This window comes from Anolis carolinensis, chromosome 5 (genome assembly GCF_035594765.1).
Source record: "Anolis carolinensis isolate JA03-04 chromosome 5, rAnoCar3.1.pri, whole genome shotgun sequence".
NCBI classification, from domain to species: Eukaryota; Metazoa; Chordata; class Lepidosauria; order Squamata; family Dactyloidae; genus Anolis; species Anolis carolinensis.
The window spans coordinates 198,570,843-198,593,530 of NC_085845.1; the positions used below are offsets into that span (position 1 = coordinate 198,570,843).

Consider the following 22,688-nt stretch of genomic DNA (forward strand, 5'->3'; position numbering starts at 1 on the left):
GCTAAATGAACCCAGTTCCCACAACTGTTTGTTTTGCAAATCTTTTACTACCTTGGTTGACTTTCTCTGGACACATTATGTGTGGAATCTAACACCTTCCCAGCCTAAATGAAATCATGGAATGCTCAGATAATTTATTTCAAACTATTGCATGTGTTACTTGGCGATATTGGCCTGTGACTATGAGATTTAGAAAAGAAGCAATATACCTTTTTCTTCATTCCATATACCTATGATGAGAAAATACATTAAGTGATTCCCACCAAGCCATTCAAGAGAAGGAGGCACATACCTTTCCACCCAGTTCTTGTAGCTGGGTATATCCTTGGCATAAAGCAGCTTATTCGATGGGGAATCTTTGCCCAAACGATGCTCTGAGGTTGAACAGGAGTCCATGAAGGTTTGCGCTACCACTGACAGGCAAGCGTCCGTGATGCTGTTTTTGTGGATGTCGAAGACAAACTGTGGGTTTTTGATCATGTTCACCCAAAATCTTAGAGGCAAGCTGAAGGAAGGGAGGGAGGAAGAAAGAAACTAACATGAATAATACGCATAAAATAGCTGAGTGAGCATTCAGTTCAGTAGCCAAGTTCCTACATCATTACCATCTTATTAATCTGTAGCTATATTGATGAACCACAACAAAATCCTGATAGGGAATGGCAAAGTTACACATTCAGATTACACCAGGAGTGTTCTGGTATGACTATACATTAGGCATGTCTGATATAGATTGGGCACTTCTGATGCCTGTTGTGCTCTTCTCCTCCCTATACACCACAATGCATGTTGGTGTCTATCAGGGCCGGGCTGTGGTGCAGATGGCTAGTAAGCAGCTGCAATAAATCATTACTGACCGAAAAGTCATGAGTTCGAAGCCCAGGTCGAGTTAAGCCCCCAACCACTAAATAGCCTGGCTTGCTGTTTACCTAAGCAGCCTGAAAGACAGTTGCATCTGTCAACTAGGAAATTTAGGTATGCTTTATGCAGGAAGCTAATTTAACTAATTTACAAAACCATAAAACTGCCAGCAGCACGTGGAAAGGAATAAGGAAGTACAGCACTCGGTGTCACTCATGGATGATGAAGTCACAGCTCCCCCTGTGGCTGGAAATGAGCATACCCTCATGAAGCTGGAAATGTTAAAATTGCCTGTGTGTGTGTTTATACTGTATGTTGTTTGTCTGATGGCATTGAATGTTTGCCATATAACGTGTTTCCCCGAAAATAAGACAGTGTCTTATATTAATTTTTGCTCCCAAAGATGCTCTAGGTCTTATTTTTAGGGGATGTCTTATTTTTCCATGAAGAAAAATTCACATTTATTTTTGAAAAAAAAAGAACATTTATTATATACTGTAGATTAGTTGTCATCACAAACCAGCATGACCAGACAAACTGTAAATCCTATCAAGAATTTCTTGTTACTACCATTATTTCCATGTACAACAATCTATGGTACGTACATTTGCCAATCTTGCATGCTCAGATGTTCTGTTTGGCAGCCATGCTTCCAAACACAAACTTTGCTAGGTCTTACTTTCAGGGGAGGCCTTATATTTAGCAATTCAGCAAAACCTCTACTAGGTCTTATTTTCAGGGGATGTCTTATTTTCGGGGAAACAGGGTATATGTTCATTGTAATCCGCCCTGAGTCCCCTTCTGGGCGAGAAGGGCGGAATATAAATACTGTAAATAATAAGGAACTGGCAAAACTATTTCTAAGTATTCCTTGCCTAAGAAAATCCTATGAAATTCATGGGGTCACCATATAGGCAACATGAAGACATGTACACATCCAAGGCTATTGATGAGCTAGCATTGTGTAGTAGTCTAGAGTATTGGACTATGAATCCAGGAAACCATGGTCCAAAACTCTGCTCAGTTGTGGAAACCCAGTGTGTGACCTTTGTCTAAGTACTACTCTCTCAGCCTCAAAAGAAATCTCTCAGAAAAACCAAAACATAGCTTTGCCTTAGCATCACCGTAAGTCAGAAATGAAGGTACAGAACAAGATCATTTACAAGGATGGAGAGCCCAACTTGTTTGCCAATCCATATTTAAAACAAATGAACCAGCAAACAAATAAAATAATAGAATGGGAATCAGCAAAGTGCAAGCTCTTGGACCACATGCATCCCCCCATAATATTCTTATGACATCTCAAATATATTTTCTAGACACATTGGGAAGACATGTTCCCTAGTCCTTCATGCCCCAGATGGTCACTGTCTCAGTTCCAGCTGCCCACCCCTGATTTAAGAGATTTCGAAGCAGACTTTAAAAAATAAATGCATGCCATTTCCCCTGAAAAGAGCATATAAAAATCTGTTTGTTTTTTTTATTGAAAAGAACGATCCATCTTAAGCAGAAAAAGCCACAAATCTATTTAAATTCATACCAGTCCTTAGCTTCTGAACCCGGGCAGCCAAATGGCATATGGAAACATTTTTATTTCCTTAGGCAATTTATATGCCACCTATTAGCCAAGAACTGAGAAGGCTGCTGATGAAATATATCTAACATAAAGTACAGTGCATTCAAATAGATTTTTAAATACTCCAGAGGCAATGAAGTATGACATAATGATCGCACTCTGAAAAGCCAATAAAAGCACCATCCTATTCAAACCAGTTTCAGAAATGTCCTGGAAGGTCTTTAGTAAATAAAGAGTGTTAGCACTGCGTTCGCTGCCCAAAGATTCCTCCAGACAGAGAAATACATAATGCAAGGCATCACAATGAAGAAAACTTTATCTCTCTGCTCAGCACTACGCAGGTTGAATGAAAAGTAATGCCTCCACCTTCATTACTTGGGTTTGGATGGGAATGCTTTAATAAATCAAACGCAGAAATAATCCTTAGAATGTGCTCTTTAACTACCACTATTCACTTTTCCACATAATCACCAGATCCCAGATACATGTGGGATACATTTCTGCTAACGATGAACAGCCCCGATGGCCCGGGGCTGTGGCGCAGACGGGAGAGCAATGAGTCACTGACCAGGAGGTCATGGGTTCGAGGCCCGCTCAGAGCTATGTTTGTTTGTCTTTGTCCTGTGTTAAAGGGGAATTGAATGTTTGCCTAATATGTGTGATGTGATCCGCCCTGAGTCCCCTTCGGGGTGAGAAGGGCGGAATATAAATGATGTAAATAAATAAATAAACAAATAAATAAATAAACAAGTTTTCTGAAGCTCTCATGGAAGAAGTCGACACTCTGTTTCCGCAACCAAGGTCTCACAGGACCCATCGTGCAGAGATCTTCCGATAGCCAAGCAAAGCAATTATGTGACCCACACGTTCTTGTGAAATGCCAATTATGCTTGAAAATTCTCTCTGAGTGATACGACAAATCAATCTGTCAACCTTTTGCTTGTGAAACTTGGTGGTTACTGTCACAGGACATCCAACTCTTTGTTTGTTCTCACCTCAACATCTTTAAACTTACTCACCCATCGACGCACAGTACGCACATCAAAACAATCACCATAAACAGTGTGCATTCTCTGATTAATCTCCTTTGGGGTGACACCTTCTGCTGTGAAGAATTCAGTGACTGCACATTGCTTAAGTCACATTGCACGTCTGCGCAGGGTTCCATACTTCACACTTTAACAACACAACCGTTCAATGCTAAGGCTTCCCATCAAATGGAACTCACTGTAGAGGAGAGTCTACTGAACAAGTCAGGACCTGCCGCAGACCAGTATTGCCATCTGTTGAGGAGTTACGAAGGTGGAGGCATTACTTTTCATTCAACCCTCGTAACTTCCAACTTCAGCTTAAGTGACCAAGGGGGGAAAGGAAAGGGACTGAGGTTGTTAGGAATGGTGGGAGTTGGAGTCCAAAACACCTGGAGGGCCCAAGTTGGCCCATGCCTGGTCTATCCCCTTGATGAGTCAATTGAACACAAAATATTAACTGAGCATTTTGATACAATGGGATATCCCAACATTCACAGATTGGTAATACATGTGGGAACCAAATGAGATGCTGATGATAATTATATTAGGACAGTATCTAATTACACAATATCATCACCATCAACAACAACTCATTGCTCCTTTGGGGCTAGCAAAGTCAAGCCTGCATTCGACAGTAGGGATGTAAATCCTGATTTGATTCACCTTCACGTAGCGGGTATTTGAAAAGGTTAATACATTTTTCAAAATTCTTATTGCTGTGTAAATGACTTTGTGCAGAGGACCCTTCTTTGGCTGGAAGATTGGTCATAGAGAAAAATGGCACAATTTTCACACTATATCTCTTCCATTTTTGCAAAATGCTAAGGGTAATGGAAAGAAGATTTAGTTTATTATCTTTTTAATGGCCAAAATCATATTAGGGTTTTTTTTTTTTTCAGTATCATGCAAAGCAAATCCTGGATAAGGATCTTGATATATAAGCCTAGTTTCCAACAGACCTCACAACCTCTGAGGATGCCTGCCATAGATATGGGCGAAATGTCAGGAGAGAATTCTTCTGGAACATGGTCATACAGCCGGGAAAACTCACAGCAACCCAGTGATTCCGGCCATGAAGGCCTTGGACAACACAGGATCTTGAAAGTCTGGAGCACATTCTGGGACCTTTGCGTAGTGGACTCGTTGCCGGATTAGGATTTTGAGAGTCCAGGGTTTGAATCTCCACCCAGTCATGGAAACCCATTGGGGGATCTTGGGCAAACCTTCTGCTCTTTTAGGCTCAGAGGAAATGATAGCAAACTCTGAACAAACCTTGCCAAGAAAGCCCTGTAATAGGTTCACCTTAAGGCAGTGGTTCTCAACCTTCTTTGTGTTGTGAGACACCCAACCATAAAATTATTTTCGTTGCTACTTCATAACTATAATTTTGCTACCGTTATGAATCATAATGTAAACATCTGATATGCAGGATGTGTTTTCATTCTCTGGACCAAATTTGGCACAAATACCCGATACACCCACATTTTAATACTGGTGGTATTGGGATTGATTTTGTCATCTGAGAGTTGTAGTTAACCTAAAATCAAAGAATATTCTAAACTTCGCCAACGATGAAATTGAACCAAATTTTGCACACAGAACTCTCATGACCAACAGAAAATACTGGAAGGGTTTGGTGGGCATTGACCTTGAATTTGGGAGTTGTAGTTCACCTGTGGAGCCCCTGGTGGAGTAATGGGTTAAAGCCTTGTGACTTGAAGGTTGGGCTGCTGATCTGCAAGCTGCCAGGTTCGAATCCCACCCGGGGAGAGTGCGGATGAGCTCCCTCTATCAGCTCCACCTCCATGCGGGGACATGAGAGAAGCCTCCCACAAGGATGGTAAAACATCAAAACATCCGGGCGTCCCCTGGGCAACGTTCTTGCAGATGGCCAATTCTCTCACTCCAGAAGCGACTTGCAGTTTCTCAAGTCACTCCTGACACGAAAAAAAAAAAAGTTCACCTGTATCCAGAGAGCACTATGGACTCAAACAATGATGGATCTGGACCAAACTTGGCACGAATACTCAATATGCCCAAATGTGAACACCTTAGACCATCAAAATATCTGTTTGCAGATGGTCTTTGGCGACCCCTCTGACACCCCACAGGGGTCCCAACCCCCAGGTTGAGAAACGCTGCCTTAAGGAAATGCTTCGACATCTTGTATAGCTTTTTAAATGTATGAACTTTTTTTGTGTGTGTCAGGAGCAACCGGAGTTGCTTCTGGAGTGAGAGAATTGGCCGTCTACAAGGACGTTGCCCAGGGGACGCCCGGATGTTTTGATGTTTTACCATCCTTGTGGGAGGCTTCTCTCATGTCCCCGCATGGAGCTGGAGCTGATAGAGGGAGCTCATCCGCGCTCTCCCCGGGTGGGATTCGAACCTGGCAGCCTTCAGGTCAGCAACCCAACCTTCAAGTAACAAAGCTTTTATCCACTAGGCCACCGGCCACCAGAGGCTCCAAAAAAACAAAAACAAAAAAACCACGTATGAACTAAACAAGAACAGACCAAGTGTTCCATTGACCTGGGATCCACTAGTCACTGTAGGAGAGAATGCAACCAAGTGCTTTTCACAACCCTTGGCCACTGGACATGTTGGTTGGTTCAAGGAAATATTGGTCCAAAACATTTGGAAGGTATCTGGGTTACCAACTCCTCCAAAATGCTTCCATTTCATAGAATTATAGAATAATAGAGTTAGAAGAGACCACATGGACCATCTAGCCCAACCTCTTGCCATGTAGGAAAAGCACCATCAAAGTACCCCTGACAGATGGCCATCCAGACTCCATTTAAAAACTACAGGCTTGATACAAGCTACAGGAATTCTCATATATAGTAACACCCACAAGGTTCTCAGCTTGATCCCAGTTACTTGAAACCATAGATATGATGGAATGTCATTGAAATACCTGACTTACGGCCTCAGCATACAAAATAATTGCTCTACAGGACTTTAGATTCCTAGAGAGATAACCTTTCTGGGAATTTGCTAAGTCCTCCAGCACAATTCTGTGATAACTTCCAGTGGAACCATGGCAGTTAAGATGGTGTCAAACTACAGTGTAGACACAGCTGGAGTTATGCCTGCATCCTTTGGTTGTGCACATCTATGCACATTCAATTGCACATCCCATTATGCTACTTTGTGATTCAACACAAGCACATCATATTACCAGTAAGTAAACCAACATAGTAATGGATACTATGAAAAAACAATGTAGAAGTTCAGGTCTCAAAATCTCTTGGCTATTTAGAAATTCCCACTTGTTTTTCCCTGCATTATTTCCTTTCCAAATTCATATGACTGAAGGGATAATTCTCCCCTAAACAACAGAGGACTATTTTAAAAAAAAATTTGGGGGGAAAGGATGAAGCTTTTGAAACTGATTTGGAATTAAACAAATCTGATTAAGAAAAGATCAGCCTTTTTTTTCAGTGTCATCCCCCTCCCACACCCTCACTTTTAAATAAACCTCCTGCTCATTTAGTCTGAGTGGCTTGAATCAGATGTAGATTAGTGCCACAGATGATGTTAATAATATGCTAATGTTTCATTAGCTCAGAGCGAACCGAGTTGCCTGGGATTTCTTTCTTTCTTAAAGGGACTCTGTGATGTATCATCATTCTGCCAGGTTGCAAAAAGGAGGAGATGTATTGGTGGACCAATCCCAATCTCACCTGCTTGCAATTTGAAAACGTGCCTCTGAATTTCAAAGAGGAGGCTAAAGATCTTCTCTTCCATGTGGGTGGAATAAGGACACCACTGAGCAGGATAGCATTATATGGGGAAGAGTTTTTTTTGAATCATAAGCATTGCAAGAGACCACAAGAACCATCTAGTGCAAGCTCCTGCTGTGAAATACACCAAATCAAAGCACCTTTGACAGAGGACCATCCAGCCTCTGTTTAAAAACTTCCAAAGAAGGAGACTCCATCACACTTCCAGGCAGCATATTCCACTGCTGAACAGCTCTTACCGCCAGGAAGTTCTTCCTAATGTTTATGTGGAATTTTTTTTCCTGCCATTTGTATCCATTGCTCCATTGTGTCCTAGACTCTAGAGCAGGCATCGGCCTCCAGCTGTTAGGTATTGTGGGAGTTGTAGTCCAAAACACCTGGAGGGCTGAAGTTTGCCCATGCCTGTGGGCCCGGGCTGTGGCGCAGGTGGGACAGCAAGCCAGCTGCAATTAACTGCAATGAATCACTTTGACCAGGAGGTCATGAGTTCGAGGCCCGCTCGGAGCCTATGTTTGTCTTGTCTTTGTTCTATGTTAAAAGGCATTGAATGTTTGCCTATATGTGTAATGTGCAACATTCTTTCAAATTTTAAGTAAGGCTTATGTCTCTTCTCAGCCTTTGCTTTTTCAAGCTAAACCTACTCAGCTCCTTAAGCCAATCCTCATAGGCTTCCAGGTCTTTCATCATTTTGGTCATCCTTCTCTGGACATAGCCTTTCCATCTCCTTCTTGAAGTGCGATCCCCAGAACTGGATATAATATTCCAGTTGAGGTCTGACCAAAGCAGAAGAGAATGGGACTATGACCTCTATTTGTTGAACTTAGTATGCAACATCAAGAATGGCATGTGTGGTCAAATCATTGGTTTGGAAAGGCAACTATGTCAATCCAGATATTATTATGAGACCTCCATGGGTCTTCCCCATTGTCTATGGTGATTAGGATTGATTTGGGGGGGGGGGGGTGTTGTACACCAAATGTATCTGGCCACTGACCCTCATCCTCTGCATATCAAGTTTGCACAAGACCCCTACAAAAGTGAATTAGCACAAACCACTTTTTAGCTTGAGGGAACACCTCTCCAGCAATCTCTAGATCTTCAACATCTGGTGTAATTTGACTATGCAGTAGTGCTGGAGGTGCTAGACCAGTGGTTCTCAACCTATGGGTTCCCAGGTGTTCTGGCCTACAACTTCTAGAAATCCCAGCCAGTTTACCAGCTGTTAGGATTTCTGGGAGTTGAAGGCCAAAACATCTGGGGACCCACAGGTTGAGAACCACTGTGCTAGAGATTCCTAGAGAAAGCATATTAATCAAATCCGCCAAAGTATAGCCTACAAATGTGGAGTGTTGACTGTACTGTCAGTTTTAGTTTGGATGTCTTTCCTAATAAATCCTTCTCTCTTTCATCCATGATGAGAACATCAGAACCTCCAAGTCCTTCATTTTCCTATCAATGACCTCAATGATTCTTTTTGGCCCTGTATTTCATAGTTTTCACAGAATCACAGTTTTGTAAGAGACCAGAAGGACCATTTGGTCCAAAAACATTCAGTAACTAACAAAGAAAAATTGTCCAGGTGGGCTTTTAGCGACTGAATGACAACTACGAACAGAGGTTTTAACAGATTGCTGCTAGCCCTTTTTTAAAAGACATTCTCTCCAAATATCCTTTTTTGTACACCAGTCTTTTAATTACCATGATTCATTAGTGCTTTGTGTGTTTTGCCATTATAGCATTGTCTCTGTGCTTCTCTCTTTCCCTTTTATCAGTTTTTATTTGCACCTATCTTAGGTTTGCTGTCCCATTTTTGGGGAAAGGAAAGGGATATAAATCACATGAATGTGCGACTGCATTAGTAATTAACGAAATAAAAATGCAGTCTCTTTTAAGATATTTTCTTCAGTGTTAAGGGAAAGCCTGTAGCCAAGGGACTCCTGTCCTGTATCTTGGTGAAAAAAAATTAGGGTTGATTAAGGATACAAGATGCAAATCTTGACTGATTTCATTCTTGCATGCAAGAAGCACAGAACAACCCTTCTTCCTTGCTGGGCGAGACTGCAGGAGGTTTTACCCAATTAGAAGTGCCTCGGAAGTCTTTTTATGAAAAGTTTAAAAAGGTGGTTTCTGCTAAAACAAATCTTGGCCAGAATTCAGCATTACACTCAGGACTGTGTAACCTGGACTTAGGCATCTGTAATCGATTTGTATTGATGATTCTTCTGTAACTTTACTGCCATGATTATAATGGCCTCCTGTGCCAAGAGAAGGAGGTCCATTTGCCTAGAATTTAGGGCATGGTTGCATGACCATTCCAGTCTTTCCCAGCAGTCAGTAAAGGCTGCGAGAATCAGAAGCAAGAATCTTATTGTATTTCCATGATGCAAATTTGCTCAATGATAGGAGGAGACTCCATCTACTGGAGCCTCCGGTGGCCTAGGGGATAAAAGCCTTGTGACTTGAATGTTGGGTTGCTGACTTGAAGGCTGCCAGGTTCAAATCCCACCCAGGGAGAGCGTGGATAAGCTCCCTCTATCAGCTCCAGCTCCATGCGGGAACATGAGAGAAGCCTCCCACAAGGATGGTAAAACATCAAAACATCCAGGCGTCCCCTGGGTAATGTCCTTGCAGACAGCCAATTCTCTCACTCCAGAAGCAACTCCGGTTGCTCCTGACATGAAAAAAAAATCCTTCTACTCACAACACCAGAGAAAGTGACCTCCGGAGCGCAGTGTGCCCAGTGCCAAATAAAATAGAATGCATCTGCACTGTAGATGCATCCCACTTTAGATTTAATGGTTGGGCACCACTTTAATTGTCATAGCTCAATCTTATGAATGTGCAGTTTTATGAAGAAGGGAAGGGGAAAGATCATGAAAAACTACAATATCCAGAATTCCATCATATAGAGCCAGGGCAGTTAAAGTGGTCTCAAACTGCATTAATTCCATAGTGACAATGCATCCATAGATTGTTGAACTTGTGCTCATGTAACAAAAAGTGAGTCTACACTGTAGAATTAATGCAGTTTGACATCACTTTAACCAAAGCCACCGGTGGTGCAATGGGTTAAACCCTTGTACCAGCAGGACTGCTGACCAAAAGGTTGGTGGTTTGAATCCGGGGAGCAGGGTGAGCTTCCATTCGTCAGCTCCAGCTTTTCATGCAGAAACATGAGAGAAGCCCCCCACAGGATGGGAAAACATCTGGGCGTCCCCTGGGCAATGTCCTTGCAGATGGCCCATTCTCTCACACCAGAAGCGACTTGCAGTTTTCTCACACAAAATCACTTTAACTGCCATGGTGCAATGCTATGAAATCTTGGGAGTTGTAATTTTACAAGGTCTTTAACCTTCTCTGGCAAAGAGTGCTGGTATCAAACTTTAACTTCCAGGATTCTATATTCCATATTAATTCCAATGATGTCAAACTGCATTCATTTCACAGTGCAGATGCATCCTATGCAACTCATGGGGAATTCTATGTTCTCTTTTGTATAAAACAACTTCCAAACTAACTAACAAACAACCCAGTTCTGATGAAACATGGGCAGAAACTGTTGGTTTTTTTCTGTCTCATACAGGATGAAAAAATCATGGTGACTTACTTATTTCAGTGGAGTATTTTGAACTTCAAGCAACTTCAGCCATTCTTCACATTTTAATATAGACTCATATATCTACTGTACTGTTGCTTTAAAATGTCATGTTTTCCTTAATCCAAGGTTCCTATAAATCAGAACTTTCCAAACATTTCATGCCAGTGACATGCATCATTTTGTGACACAGTCATTCAGTTTTACTAGCAAATCAGAGGTAAAACCACTCCCTTATAAGAAATAGGAGGGCATACATAAATTGTGATAATGAAGCATATGGGGGCACAACATATCTCATGAATACTTTTCATTTATATTTTTAAAATATATAATTTATTGCTTATTTCATATTGACTTGTTATGTTTGTGTGATGTGCATAAAACACTGCAGCTGACACACAGTTTGGAAAGCTCTTCTATAAATGCTTCCTTCTATGCCTCATAAAGACTAATCCCCATCCACACCCATGTATCCATCCATTAATCCCATCACAGTGTTCTTCTACTGCTTCAGACTGATGTGACTATCTCACTTCCCCACCACTCACCAGTTGCTTTTCCAAGTGTGCCGCACATGAGGGTCATGGATGTTGTGCTTGTCTGCCTGCTCATCCAAGAAGTCAAACATGTATTTGATGGCCAAGGGCAGTGCGCTGCCACGATGCGCTGTGCTGAAGATTGTCTCAAAGAGGTCATCGACGAACTTCTGTAAAGTGCCCTGGTAGGAGGAAAATGTGATTCAGTAATTTGTCAGAAGCAAGGCTGATCCATCCCCAGAAGGTCCAAAAGTGGTGAACCTATGAAACTGGAGACTGGGTCTAGAACACTATGCCAGTGTCACAACAGATGTTTTGACTCAGGAGTAGAATGCAACCCAAAGTTCGGTCTTGTAGAGATTTCTTGTTGTTAATTGCCATCAAGTCAACTGACTTGTGGCAACCACATGAATGAGAGACCTCCAAGTCACCCTGTCCTCAAAGCCCAGTTTAGGTCTTGTAAACTCATGCCCATGGATGGCTTCCTTGATTCCATATTAATTAGAATTTCTATAGTACTAGAAATACTTAAAACAGATAAGGGAAAGAGATATCATATAGTTACAACCCATATATCAAAGCAGATAGATGTCAAAATCCACTCCATTCCTTAGTAGACTCATTTCATTGTTCAGAACATCTCTAACAGTTTGAAGTTCAAGAGAGTAGATTTGATTGAAGGAAATTCTTGATAGTAAGAACAGTTTGGAAATGGACTCAATTGTTTAGAAAAATGGTGAGATCTCCTTCTCTGGGCATATCCAAAAGAATGGATAGCTACCTGATGAGAAAGCTTTGGCTAGAGGTCCTGCATGAGGCAGGAGGTTGGACTTGATGGCCCATGAAGCTCCTTCTAACTCTACATTGTTATGACACTATGATCGCTATTCCACATTGATTCAATAAGTGCACGTTAGATTGCGCTAACTGACCAGCAGAATTCCAAACAGTAGAATATGCTATATTGGGGTGTTGCAAAGTCTTCTTTGGAGGCTTTTAAGCAAGCAAGAAGGCTATCTGTCAGGAGTGCTTTGATGGTTTATCTCTGCATGACAGAATGCAGTTGAACTGGGTAGCTCTTGTAATTTCTCCCAACTCTAGGATTTGATGATTCAGGCAAAAATAAACTCATCGTTTCTCCCCTGATGTTGCTTGGTCACAAATATCTAAGTTTTCATCTATGAAATATTGGAGGATCTGCTACATGAACACAATGCCGGATGTCTTTTCAACAATGTTTTGAATATGTTTAAACCTTCTTCCTATCCCCATGAGGGTGCTGGCCTGTTTTTTAAGAACTGAAGGGCAACTAGATGTCAATAACTCCTTGCTGTTGCTACATTTTGTGATGGGGTCAAGAAAGGATCAGTGCCGGTTGCACACCTGAGCTGAAGGGTTCCATTGTTACACAGTTTGTGGTAGTTTATTTTCTTCCAGCCACTCACTGCTCGCTTCTGCCTGTCCTCCTTTTTCTGTTTGGCACTTTTAAAGTGTCAGCAAAATCAATTCCCCGTAAATAACAAAGTAAGCGATGAGGGAGGTGGTGCCGCATGGAAAGCATCAAGTGTTAAACCGCCGTCCGTGGCATTCCTGGGCCGAAAGTCAACTGTAGAGAGTTATAGAGCTGTCAGGCAAATCATCTCCCATGAAGCACATGGAACAGTGACATATTGAGTGCTCACCGCCCGGACACCTTGCTACTGGCTGGCACTCCGTGGAGGGGCTGTCCCCTTGTCAAACACTCCACTGGAGAACTCTCTCCTCTGCAAAGTATCTCCCCTCCTTGTCAGTCCCTTTCATATTAGACAAAACCCACCACATTGTTCCAGGCAATGGGGCTGTGTCAAGAAGGTGTTCCTAAAAACAGGTTTTAGCTACTTTTGAGAGACTTGACTGATGGATAATCTGTGCACTGAGAAGTCAAACGACTCAAATCAGCTTGAGTCTGTCCAGTAGCCAGAGATGTGTTCTGGGTTTTTTAAAATCAGCGCTTACCACCTGCCCAAGTGGGTTTCCATCGCTGTGTAGGAAATTTGACTGCTGGTCTTCAGAGTCATAGGATGCATCTACACTGCAGAATTAATGCAGTTTGGACCAATGCTATGGCATCATACGAGGCATAGTTTGACAAAGCCTTTTGCTTTCTTTGCCAAAGAGTGGTGGCATAAACTCAAGTATCCCATAGCATTGAGGCATGCTAGTTAAAGTGATGTTGAGATACAGTACAGATGCAGCCATGGTCTATACTCTGATCATTACACCACACTGCCTCTCTCACTGGACTCATTTGCTGGCTCTTATCACCCGTGTGATGTCTCAGGTACCTTTGACCCCTGAATCCGCAGTCAGTACTGATCAAGCTACTGAAGAGTTTTTCCCAGGCCAGCAAGTCTCTCTCCCTTTCCAGATGCTATATGTTGGTGTATTGCAAGAGACCGGCCTTGAGCCTGAGGCAATTCTCCCAGACTCCCCACAGAGCGCAGTCTTTGATAGGAGACTTTCTATTCAGACAGATAGGTCTCAGAGGCAGATTCTCCGCAGGAGTGCAAGATTAGCAGAATGAGTTGATTGTGTTTGAATCCACAAACTGAGCCTCTTCCCTTGGGAAGATTAAGGGAGGCTAACATCTGGCAGGTATGTTGTGACCAGTTCGTTCTCTTGGGAAAATGGGGAGACAAGCACCTGTTTCAGGGAGCTCTTGGACTTCCATAAAAGTTCTGTGCAAAGGTTAACTGTTGCGGAGTTCAACGTGATTGTTGAGAAACATACTTCGACTCTTGTTCCTAAATTTCCCAGTGGCCTGCCGGCGCATTTACTCTTGAGAAGACCGGGAGTTACATCCCCATTCTTGCCAAGTGTGGACTGAGTTTAGATCCACCACGAACAACCTTGCCTTGCCTTGAATCCTTGACATTTATCCCAAGAACTTTCCTGGAAGACTTTGCTCTTTTCCCCACTCAAATTGCCTGAGAGTTTGAGTGTGTTTCGGTTATTGTATTTTAAACTGTGAATTCTAATACTGGAAATTGAATTTCATTTTATTGGACTAAATTTCACCTTTCCACAAAGGTCAACTGCTGGACTATATACTCTGCTTATTTTTGTTTGTTTCCTTTATTTCTTTAATAAAGATATTAGATAGTTTATTGGCCTACGTGTTGATTTCCAGTGTTCGCGCAGCCTAGAGCGTCACCACCATAGATACTGTGAGTCTGAAATCAAGCATTCCAATAATTGTTTTATATTATACATGTGTATAATACAAGAATGATTTGTTATACAGAAATCCAACCTAACATTTGAGATTACTTATTTAACCTATCTACATCCTACCCGGCCCTAATGATTGGAGTCACATATTTCACTCATATGCCAAATTCCTGTCTCACTTTTAATCCTGAGCTGAGTTAACTCAATCTTTGACTCTGACTAACCCACTTAACATCTCAGACTTCAATTTCCAACCAAATTTTATGCATGCCAGCCTTCTAAAATCTTATGCAACCATTGTGCCAATCACTACTCACTCCAGACATTCCATGTTCTCACCCCTTCAAAACAGATCCATACTTTATTTCATCTATCATTGTGTACCTTCAAGTCTTTTCTAACTTATGGTGACCCTAAGGTGAATCTATTATAAGGTTTTTGGAGCTAAGAGTATATGACTTGTCCACACAGTGTGTTTCCATGGCCAAGTAGGGATTTTAACTCTGGTTTCTAGAGTTGCAGTCCAGCCATTATACCATGCTGGCTTTCTGTACTTTACATATATATTTTATCTTAATTTCTCCAAGAAGCATAACAGATCTTTCTCCTCCCCTCACCTTCCCAATCACACAACTTTTCCATATAGTTCTTCCATTTCTTCCCAAAATTTGGAAAGTTTATTTTTGCAGAGGACAAACTCCAGAATCCCACAAAATCCAGCTATTCTAGGAAGTATCAGGATTTTGGAAGTTGCAGTCTAGAAGAGTGAACATCCCCAGCCCTGCTTCCTTTTCTTACATACCTTGGTGGCTAACAGCCTTGTCAGATATATCTCTGACACCATCTTGCTCCCTCGGTCGCCTTCCTTCTGGTCTCCATGTTCATGGTTCTTCACCAGATGCCACATCTTGACCCCACTTTCCAGGTCCGGCGTAATCATGGGTGTCCGGGAACGCAGGCTATCTGGGCTTCCCGTGTAGCGGATCATGTTTTCTGCAAGCAAGAAGATGCAAAACTTTAGGAAATGTTCCCAAGGTTATGGTTTTAGAAGAAAACTGGGATGGGGAAGCCTTAGGACAAACCTGGACCAGCTATGAAAACCAAGCTGGACTAAGGGTTGCATCTAGATAATAGAATTATTGCAATTTGACACCATTATCATGGCTCAATGTTATGGAATCATAGGAGTTGTAGTTTGGAGAGGCACAAGTTCTTTGTGTCTAAATTCCACAAGTGGGCTTTCAGAAGATGTTCTTGCAGCTTTAAGGAAGCAATATGCAAATCCTTCCACTGAATGGGAAGACTATAGGTTTTTTAAAGGTTAAATATCTAAAGTGGGCCCAAATTGTCAACTGCTGCAAGCAAAGGGCAGGGGTCAGAGAGGAGTGTGAGATTGTGCTCAGAAACCTCATTAATGCATTGCAAACTGGATTAATTACTGCTGGAAGCAGCTTGGAGCACCATGGCCATAGCTCAAGTCATTGGTCTTAGTTGACGGGTCCTGACCTGAGCTATTTAGATCCCATTCAAAGTACTGCTGCCATTTTTTTCATTTCTTCTTCTTTTGCCTAGCACTCAGGCCTTTGACCTCACAGTCATTATCTGGAAATAGGTCGGGATTTGAATAGGTTTTCCAAAAACGTACAGAGGTGGGGATGGAAAACATATCCATCACTATTTGTTCCCAGCTTGGAGGAAAAACAAACCCTAACAGTTTTCTCAACCATTGGGAAATCTCATTGGGGAGAACAATAGACCACTCAGAATTTTGCAATTTTCTTTCCCTCCCCTTTTTTGTATTGAAGATGGGTATCTTATGCAAGAAACATATTTTGGAGGTGGGGGGGGGGGGAGGATAAATCAAATCAAATAATTTATTTTGGTCATAGACTAGCCTTGGGGGGGGTATAGAAGAATTATTTTCTAGTATTTCAGAATGATCAAATACTGAACAGAATACCAGGGAGGAGTATTTATTTCCTCCTGCAATGGGAATACTGCTATTGTAATAATTCAGCCACACATGTGATGACAAAATACCGGTAGTCAAGGATGTACATCATGAAAAAGATGTATGAGAAATCCGCTTTATTGGTCCTACAAATATTTCAGTGCTATACTACAATTTTAAGGACTGGCGTTCAAATCCCTGTTCAATCATGGAATCCCTCTGATTAGACTGAGAGAAATGTAGTGGAAATCCTCCTCTGGGTTTCTGCATTTCCATGGCTGGGCAGGGCTCCAATCTCTGACCTTCCTAAGTATTAATCTAACACTGTAATCACTACAATACACTAGCTGTCGTTTCTTTATGTAGGGACGGACTTCCAAAGTCTGAAAGCAGTCAACAAGAAGGCTTTCTCCCTTACTCCCATCAATGCCTTGAGAAGCTAAGCAGGGTCAGCCTTCATTAGTGTTTGGATGGGAGACTGCCAAGTAATACCAGGCTATATATTCAGAAGGAATTAATTGATAAAACCACCTATCAGTATTCCTTGCCTAAGAAAAAAATTTTAAATCATGGGATACACCATAAGTTCTATACCTCACAACCTCTGAGGGTGCCTGCCATAGATGTGGGCAAAACGTTAGGAGAGAATACTTCTGGAACATGGCCACACAGCCCGAAAGACATACAAAACCCTGTGATCCCAGCCATGAAAGCCTTTGACAACACACCATAAGTTGATAGCCGACGTAAAGACTCATCTATACCCAGAGGCTGAATTTATGCTGTAGAATGAATGCAGTCTGAGACTATTTTAACTGATATTGCTCAGTGGTAAGGAATCATGGGATTTATAGTTTGGTGGGGGCACCAGGACACATTGGCAGTGAAGGCTTGTAAAACTACAACTCACAGGAACTCATAACATTGAGCCATAATTGTTAAGATGATGTCAAATGGCATTCATTGGACAGTGTAGAGCAGTGGTTCTCAACCTGGGGTCCCCAGATATTTTTGGCCTTCAACTCCCAGAAATCCTAACAGCTGGCAAACTGGCTGGGATTTCTGAAAGTTTTAGGCTAAAAACATCTGGGGACCCCAGGTTGAGAACCACTGGTGTAGAGGCTACTATAACGAAAGTTATTATAACGAAAGTCCTACTATTCCTGACCCCAGATTTCCACTTAAACCACTGGCCAGATTGCTATTTTTCCATAAAACTCTCATAATTTCATAGTACTTTTGGTGCTCTACCCATAGGAGTGTGCAAATCTAACTGAACGGCTTAAGCATAATACCTCTTTATTGGATATATTAGATACCATATATATGTAGTGTAAAGATCCAGGTGTGATACTATCCTCCCTGTTTGCTTCATGGTGTTCTTGGGAGGAGGGAGGAAAGCTATGGAGGAAAGATGGGATACCAAGTTGAAAACCCAACAAAAGTGCAAAGGCCCTTACCGTACTTGCTAGCAGAAGTCCTGGAAACAGTGGAATTGTTGACTGCATTGTAGGCTGTGACTTGCTTGGAGACCAGAGCTACTACTGAACCATCAGGCACCTAGGGAAGGAAAGAACCTATATCAACAGGTTGTAAAGTTCATAACGATGAAAAACAAGTCTCCAGGCTCTCAATGCACCAATACGTCAGTCTGCAAACATGTAACTGTTGTGGGAGATAACAGTCATGGAATGACTCCACATACAAGTAGCTTAAGCTCATACCTCACAACCTCTGAGGATGCCTGCCATAGATGTGGGTGAAACGTCAGGAGAGAATACTTCTGGAACATGGCCATACAGCCCGGAAAACATACAACAACCCTGTGAAGGCCATGAAAGCCTTCGACAACACAAGCTTAAGCTCAGTTTCATATTCAGCTACTAGGTTTATCAGGTGATTTTTGAGCAAACTGTTGCCCTTTGGACTACTTCACTATACAGAGGTGGCTCTGAAAATAAGAAATCCCATATGAACATCTTGGAAGGGCTGTTGTGAAAAGAATGTGATCAATCATGCTATACTTTCAACTACAGACTGAGTATCCTACTTTCAACCCTCCCCATGCACTAAGGTTAGGAGCAGAAAAAACCCAGTGACAGTGAAATAACAATGAATACGAAAAACTATTTATATATTTTTACTTGTGAAAACACCTTTCTTGGAAGCTCTAAGTCCTTCAGCATGGCTTTATGGTCAATTACTGATGGAAGTTGGTGCTCTGAAGGACCTAGAGATTCTTAGAGAGCCTCTCTTTGGAAGTTTCTAGGTCTTCCAAATTGACCAGGAGATGTTGATGTAGAGTCATTCTGGAAGATCTAGAGATTCCTTTGATTGTCCAAATTCATGAACAATCAAATCCACAAAAGTCAAACTTACAAAGATGGGGGGCCAACTATATGACCAAAACTGGGAGTGGAAAAGGGTGAAAATCTCTGCCTAGAATCATGTCATTTCTCCAAATCCTATTGCATTTTCTCCTTGTGCTTTTAAAAAAATATTAGCTTTTAAAACGCCGCGGGGAAAAGAAAGCTGCATGGATATCCGTGATCATTTTGGCATCTGTGTCTTCCTAATGTATGCAATGTTGATCGGTTTTTCCTAATGTATTTATCTTGTGTGCAGTTTTCATAGTGACCGAAGCATTTTCTGTGCAGCTTTCCTAGATAGATATTTCGATTTGTTCACATTTATTTGCAGATGATAAATGAAGAAAGCAGGGGAAGAACAAAAACAAACTGGCAACTCATGGTTTCTTCCAAACAGCAGGTAACTGTAGTGTCTGCATGAATGTTTGCTAATAATCCAAATAAATACAACCATGTGTGCAATGAAATATACATATATGTGTGATATCTATATGATTTTCAAACTGAGAGTTTGTTCACATGTCTCCTTTGTGTCCTGCATTTCCTGGGCACGAGGGAAAAGCCATGAACTTTAGAGATGCATGAGCAGCAGGAAAGAAACTCTGTTTCTTTAACTGAAGAACTAACAAATTGGGATATAAATCTTCTATATATTTAAAAGTCAAAGGAGGTATGTTTGTCTGTCTTTTTGTTTGTGATGTCACTGGATTGTCTGTTGCTTAGTGAAGTGGTCTTCTGTGATGTCATTGGGAAAGAAAAGTGACATGTAGGAGTGGAAGGAAGGAAGGAAGGAAGGAAGGATGGATGGATGGAAGGAAGGAAGGAAGGAAGGAAGGAAGGAAGGAAGGAAGGAAGGAAGGAAGGAAGGAAGGAAGGAAGGAAGGAAAGAGTTACAAAGAAGGCCATGTTGCCTTGAAGATAATGTGAGATAGGCCCTCTCAGAGCTGGAGAAGGGAGAAAGTAGGCGGGCAGAGGTTTCAATGACACCCAGACAACACGGTTATATATGTATGCATAGATTTATGACATCTGTCTTTGAAAACTCAAGAAAACTCTTGGTCAAGTGTACAAAGTAGCAGTATTGCTTTTGGTATGACTTGAGCTGACAGTTACAGTCGGATCTCCATATCCACAGATTCTTCATCTACTGATTCAACCATCGATTAATTTAAAATACAGTAGAGTCTCACTTATCCAACATTCGCTTATCCAGCATTCTGGATTATCCAATGTAGTCTGCCTTTTAGTAGTCAATGTTTTTGTAGTCAATGTTTTCAATATATTAGGATGTTTTGGTACTAGAATTCGTAAATACAGTAATTACTACGTAGCATTAATGTGTAATGAACTACTTTTTCTGTCAAATTTGTTGTATAACATGATGTTTTGGTGCTTAATTTCTAAAATCATAACTTAATTTGATGTTTAATAGGCTTTTCCTTAATCCCTCCTTATTATCCAACATATTCACTTATCCAACGTTCTGCCGGCCCATTTATGTTGGATAAATGAGACTCTAATGTATGTCTTTTTTTACATCCTTAAAGACAAATCTTGGTTTTGACATTTTCTATAAGGGCATTTTTTACTACACTTCTCTATACAATGGGACTTGAGCTTCCCTAGATTTCAGTATCTACAGGCGGATCCTGAAATGAAACCCCATTGGATACCAATCTCCCACTAAACTCTGAATTTCTGAGAAAAGACGATCTCTGGGCAGCTGAGACTTCAAGACTCTCAGCCTCTGTGACAAAAGCTCAGGAAGTTTCCTTTTCATGATTGATGCCATCTTAGAGCCTCTGTTCAAAAAGGGATGTGAAACAATGAACCGCACACGGAACCAGGGACAAGTGGTGTTTGTCCCCAGTGGATGGGACATCTTTGATGAATGTGTAACTCTGAAGAGAGGAAAAGGAGAGCAGAAGGACCTCGGAAAGAGCTTCCCGCTCTTCTATCATCAATAACAATAATTAGCACTTAACACAGAATGGCTTCATCTTCAAAGCCTTTCGGAGATGCTAATTAGCCAGCTCTCCTTGCAGCCTGGAAAGGTGGCTTTTCACATCTGTGTGCCAGTCTTCTCATCTTTCTAGAAGCGACAAGAGTTTCTCACTGGGAGGATGGTGGTCACCCAGCTGGTGATATGAGGACCAGAAATGACATATCTGGCACCTTAATCTCAGGCAACATGGGTGCTATGGTTATAGACATTGATATAAGTGGTGTTAAGCCATGTTGTGAGTCCATTATTTAATTATGTCAACTAGGACAATAGCAACACAGATACGGAGAGGATCCAAAAAGATCCTGTCCACAGATGTAATAACATCTTCCCTTCAACATACTGATATAACTAGTCTGAAGTCTATCATTACTCCCAGCTATAGTCAGCCCTTCACACTCACTGGAGTTGGGAGCACAAAACTCAAATTAAAGTAAAAACTGCTATTTTTTTGAAACACCTTAATGGCTTTCCTCAATGGGTTGATTCACCATTCAATAACTGATTCAGTAGGTCTTAAGAAGAATTGACTTGTCTACAGATTCCCCACTCCACTGGTCAGCTATGGTGGTGGTCATTCTATTGAGTCCAAGTTTTGATCCATCACCATCCATTCTAACAGCTTCGATGTTACTGAGATGACAATTCTGCTCCAAGTTGTAGCCTAAACTTCAAATAGCTGATCCAAGCTCCTGAACCACATCTCCAAAATATGTCTGACCCATTGGACATAGTTCCTTTAAAACAGAGTTTCTCAAAGTGTGCTCCTCCAGATGTTTTGCACTTCAGCTCTCATAATCCCTAACAGCTGGCAAGATGACTGGGATTTCTGGGAGCTGAAGTCCAAAACATTGCTTTAAAATTCAGACTAAAAGCAAGAGTGTCTTCATTGTCCCACTGACACTGGAGAGATATCATCTGTCATCATCACCATGATATTGAGACAAAACAGCCTCTCTAGCAGTTACCCTTGAAGGTGCTGTTTAGCTCAGGAAAAGGAATAAATTATGAAGTGAAGTAAGGAAATATAGAGCCCTTATCCCATTGTTATTTTTTTCTATGGCACACAGCAAACGGAGGAATCGATCAGCAACTGAACATACTAGAGAGGTTTGGGGAGAATTTACCGTGATTTATAGGAGTTGTAGATACTGGGATGTATAGTTCACTTGCAATCTAAGAGCACTCTGAACTCCACCAATGATGGATCTGGAACTAATTTGGCACACAGATCCCCCACAAACAACAAAAAATACTGTGTTGTCGAAGGCTTTCATGGCCGGGATCACATGGTTGTTGTACGTCTTTTGGGCTGTGTGGCCATGTTCCAGAAGTATTATCTCCTAATGTTTCGCCCACATCTATGGCACGGATCCTCAGAGGTTGTGAGGCGTGGATAAACTAGGCAAGGAAAGTAAATATATATCTGTGGAGAGTCCAGGGTGTGGCAGGGTGTTACTTTCCTTGCCTAGTTTATCCATGCCTCATAACCTCTGAGGATGCCTGCCATAGATGTGGGCGAAATGTCAGGAGAGAATACTTCTGGAACATGGCCACACTGCCCGAAAGACATACAACAACCCCAACAAAAAATACTGGCGGTCTTTGGAGGGATTTATAGGAGTTGTAGTTCACCCACATCCAGAGTGCACTATGAACCCAAACTATCATGGATCTGGACCAAACTGGGCATGCATACCTGATATTCCAAAATTTGAATACTGGTGGGTTTTGAGGGGAATTGGCCTGGACATTTTGGATATTGGGATGTATTGGGATTGTGGGTTTTGGGATGTATAGTTCAT

The 22,688-nt window shown here is 41.7% G+C and overlaps 1 protein-coding gene across 1 annotated transcript in view; it reads right to left on the minus strand.

The window, feature by feature from the left end:
- The window catches only part of plxna4 (plexin A4), a 612,214-nt gene that overhangs the window by 27,420 nt on the left and 562,106 nt on the right, over positions 1-22,688 (minus strand). Inside the window, exons 27-30 of the mRNA XM_003220748.4 lie at positions 17,970-18,069; positions 15,361-15,551; positions 11,361-11,530; positions 293-505 (exon numbers count right to left, since the gene is read on the minus strand). Of these exons, the coding sequence (XP_003220796.1) occupies positions 293-505; positions 11,361-11,530; positions 15,361-15,551; positions 17,970-18,069 (674 nt within the window). The remainder of the gene's footprint in view (positions 1-292; positions 506-11,360; positions 11,531-15,360; positions 15,552-17,969; positions 18,070-22,688) is intronic.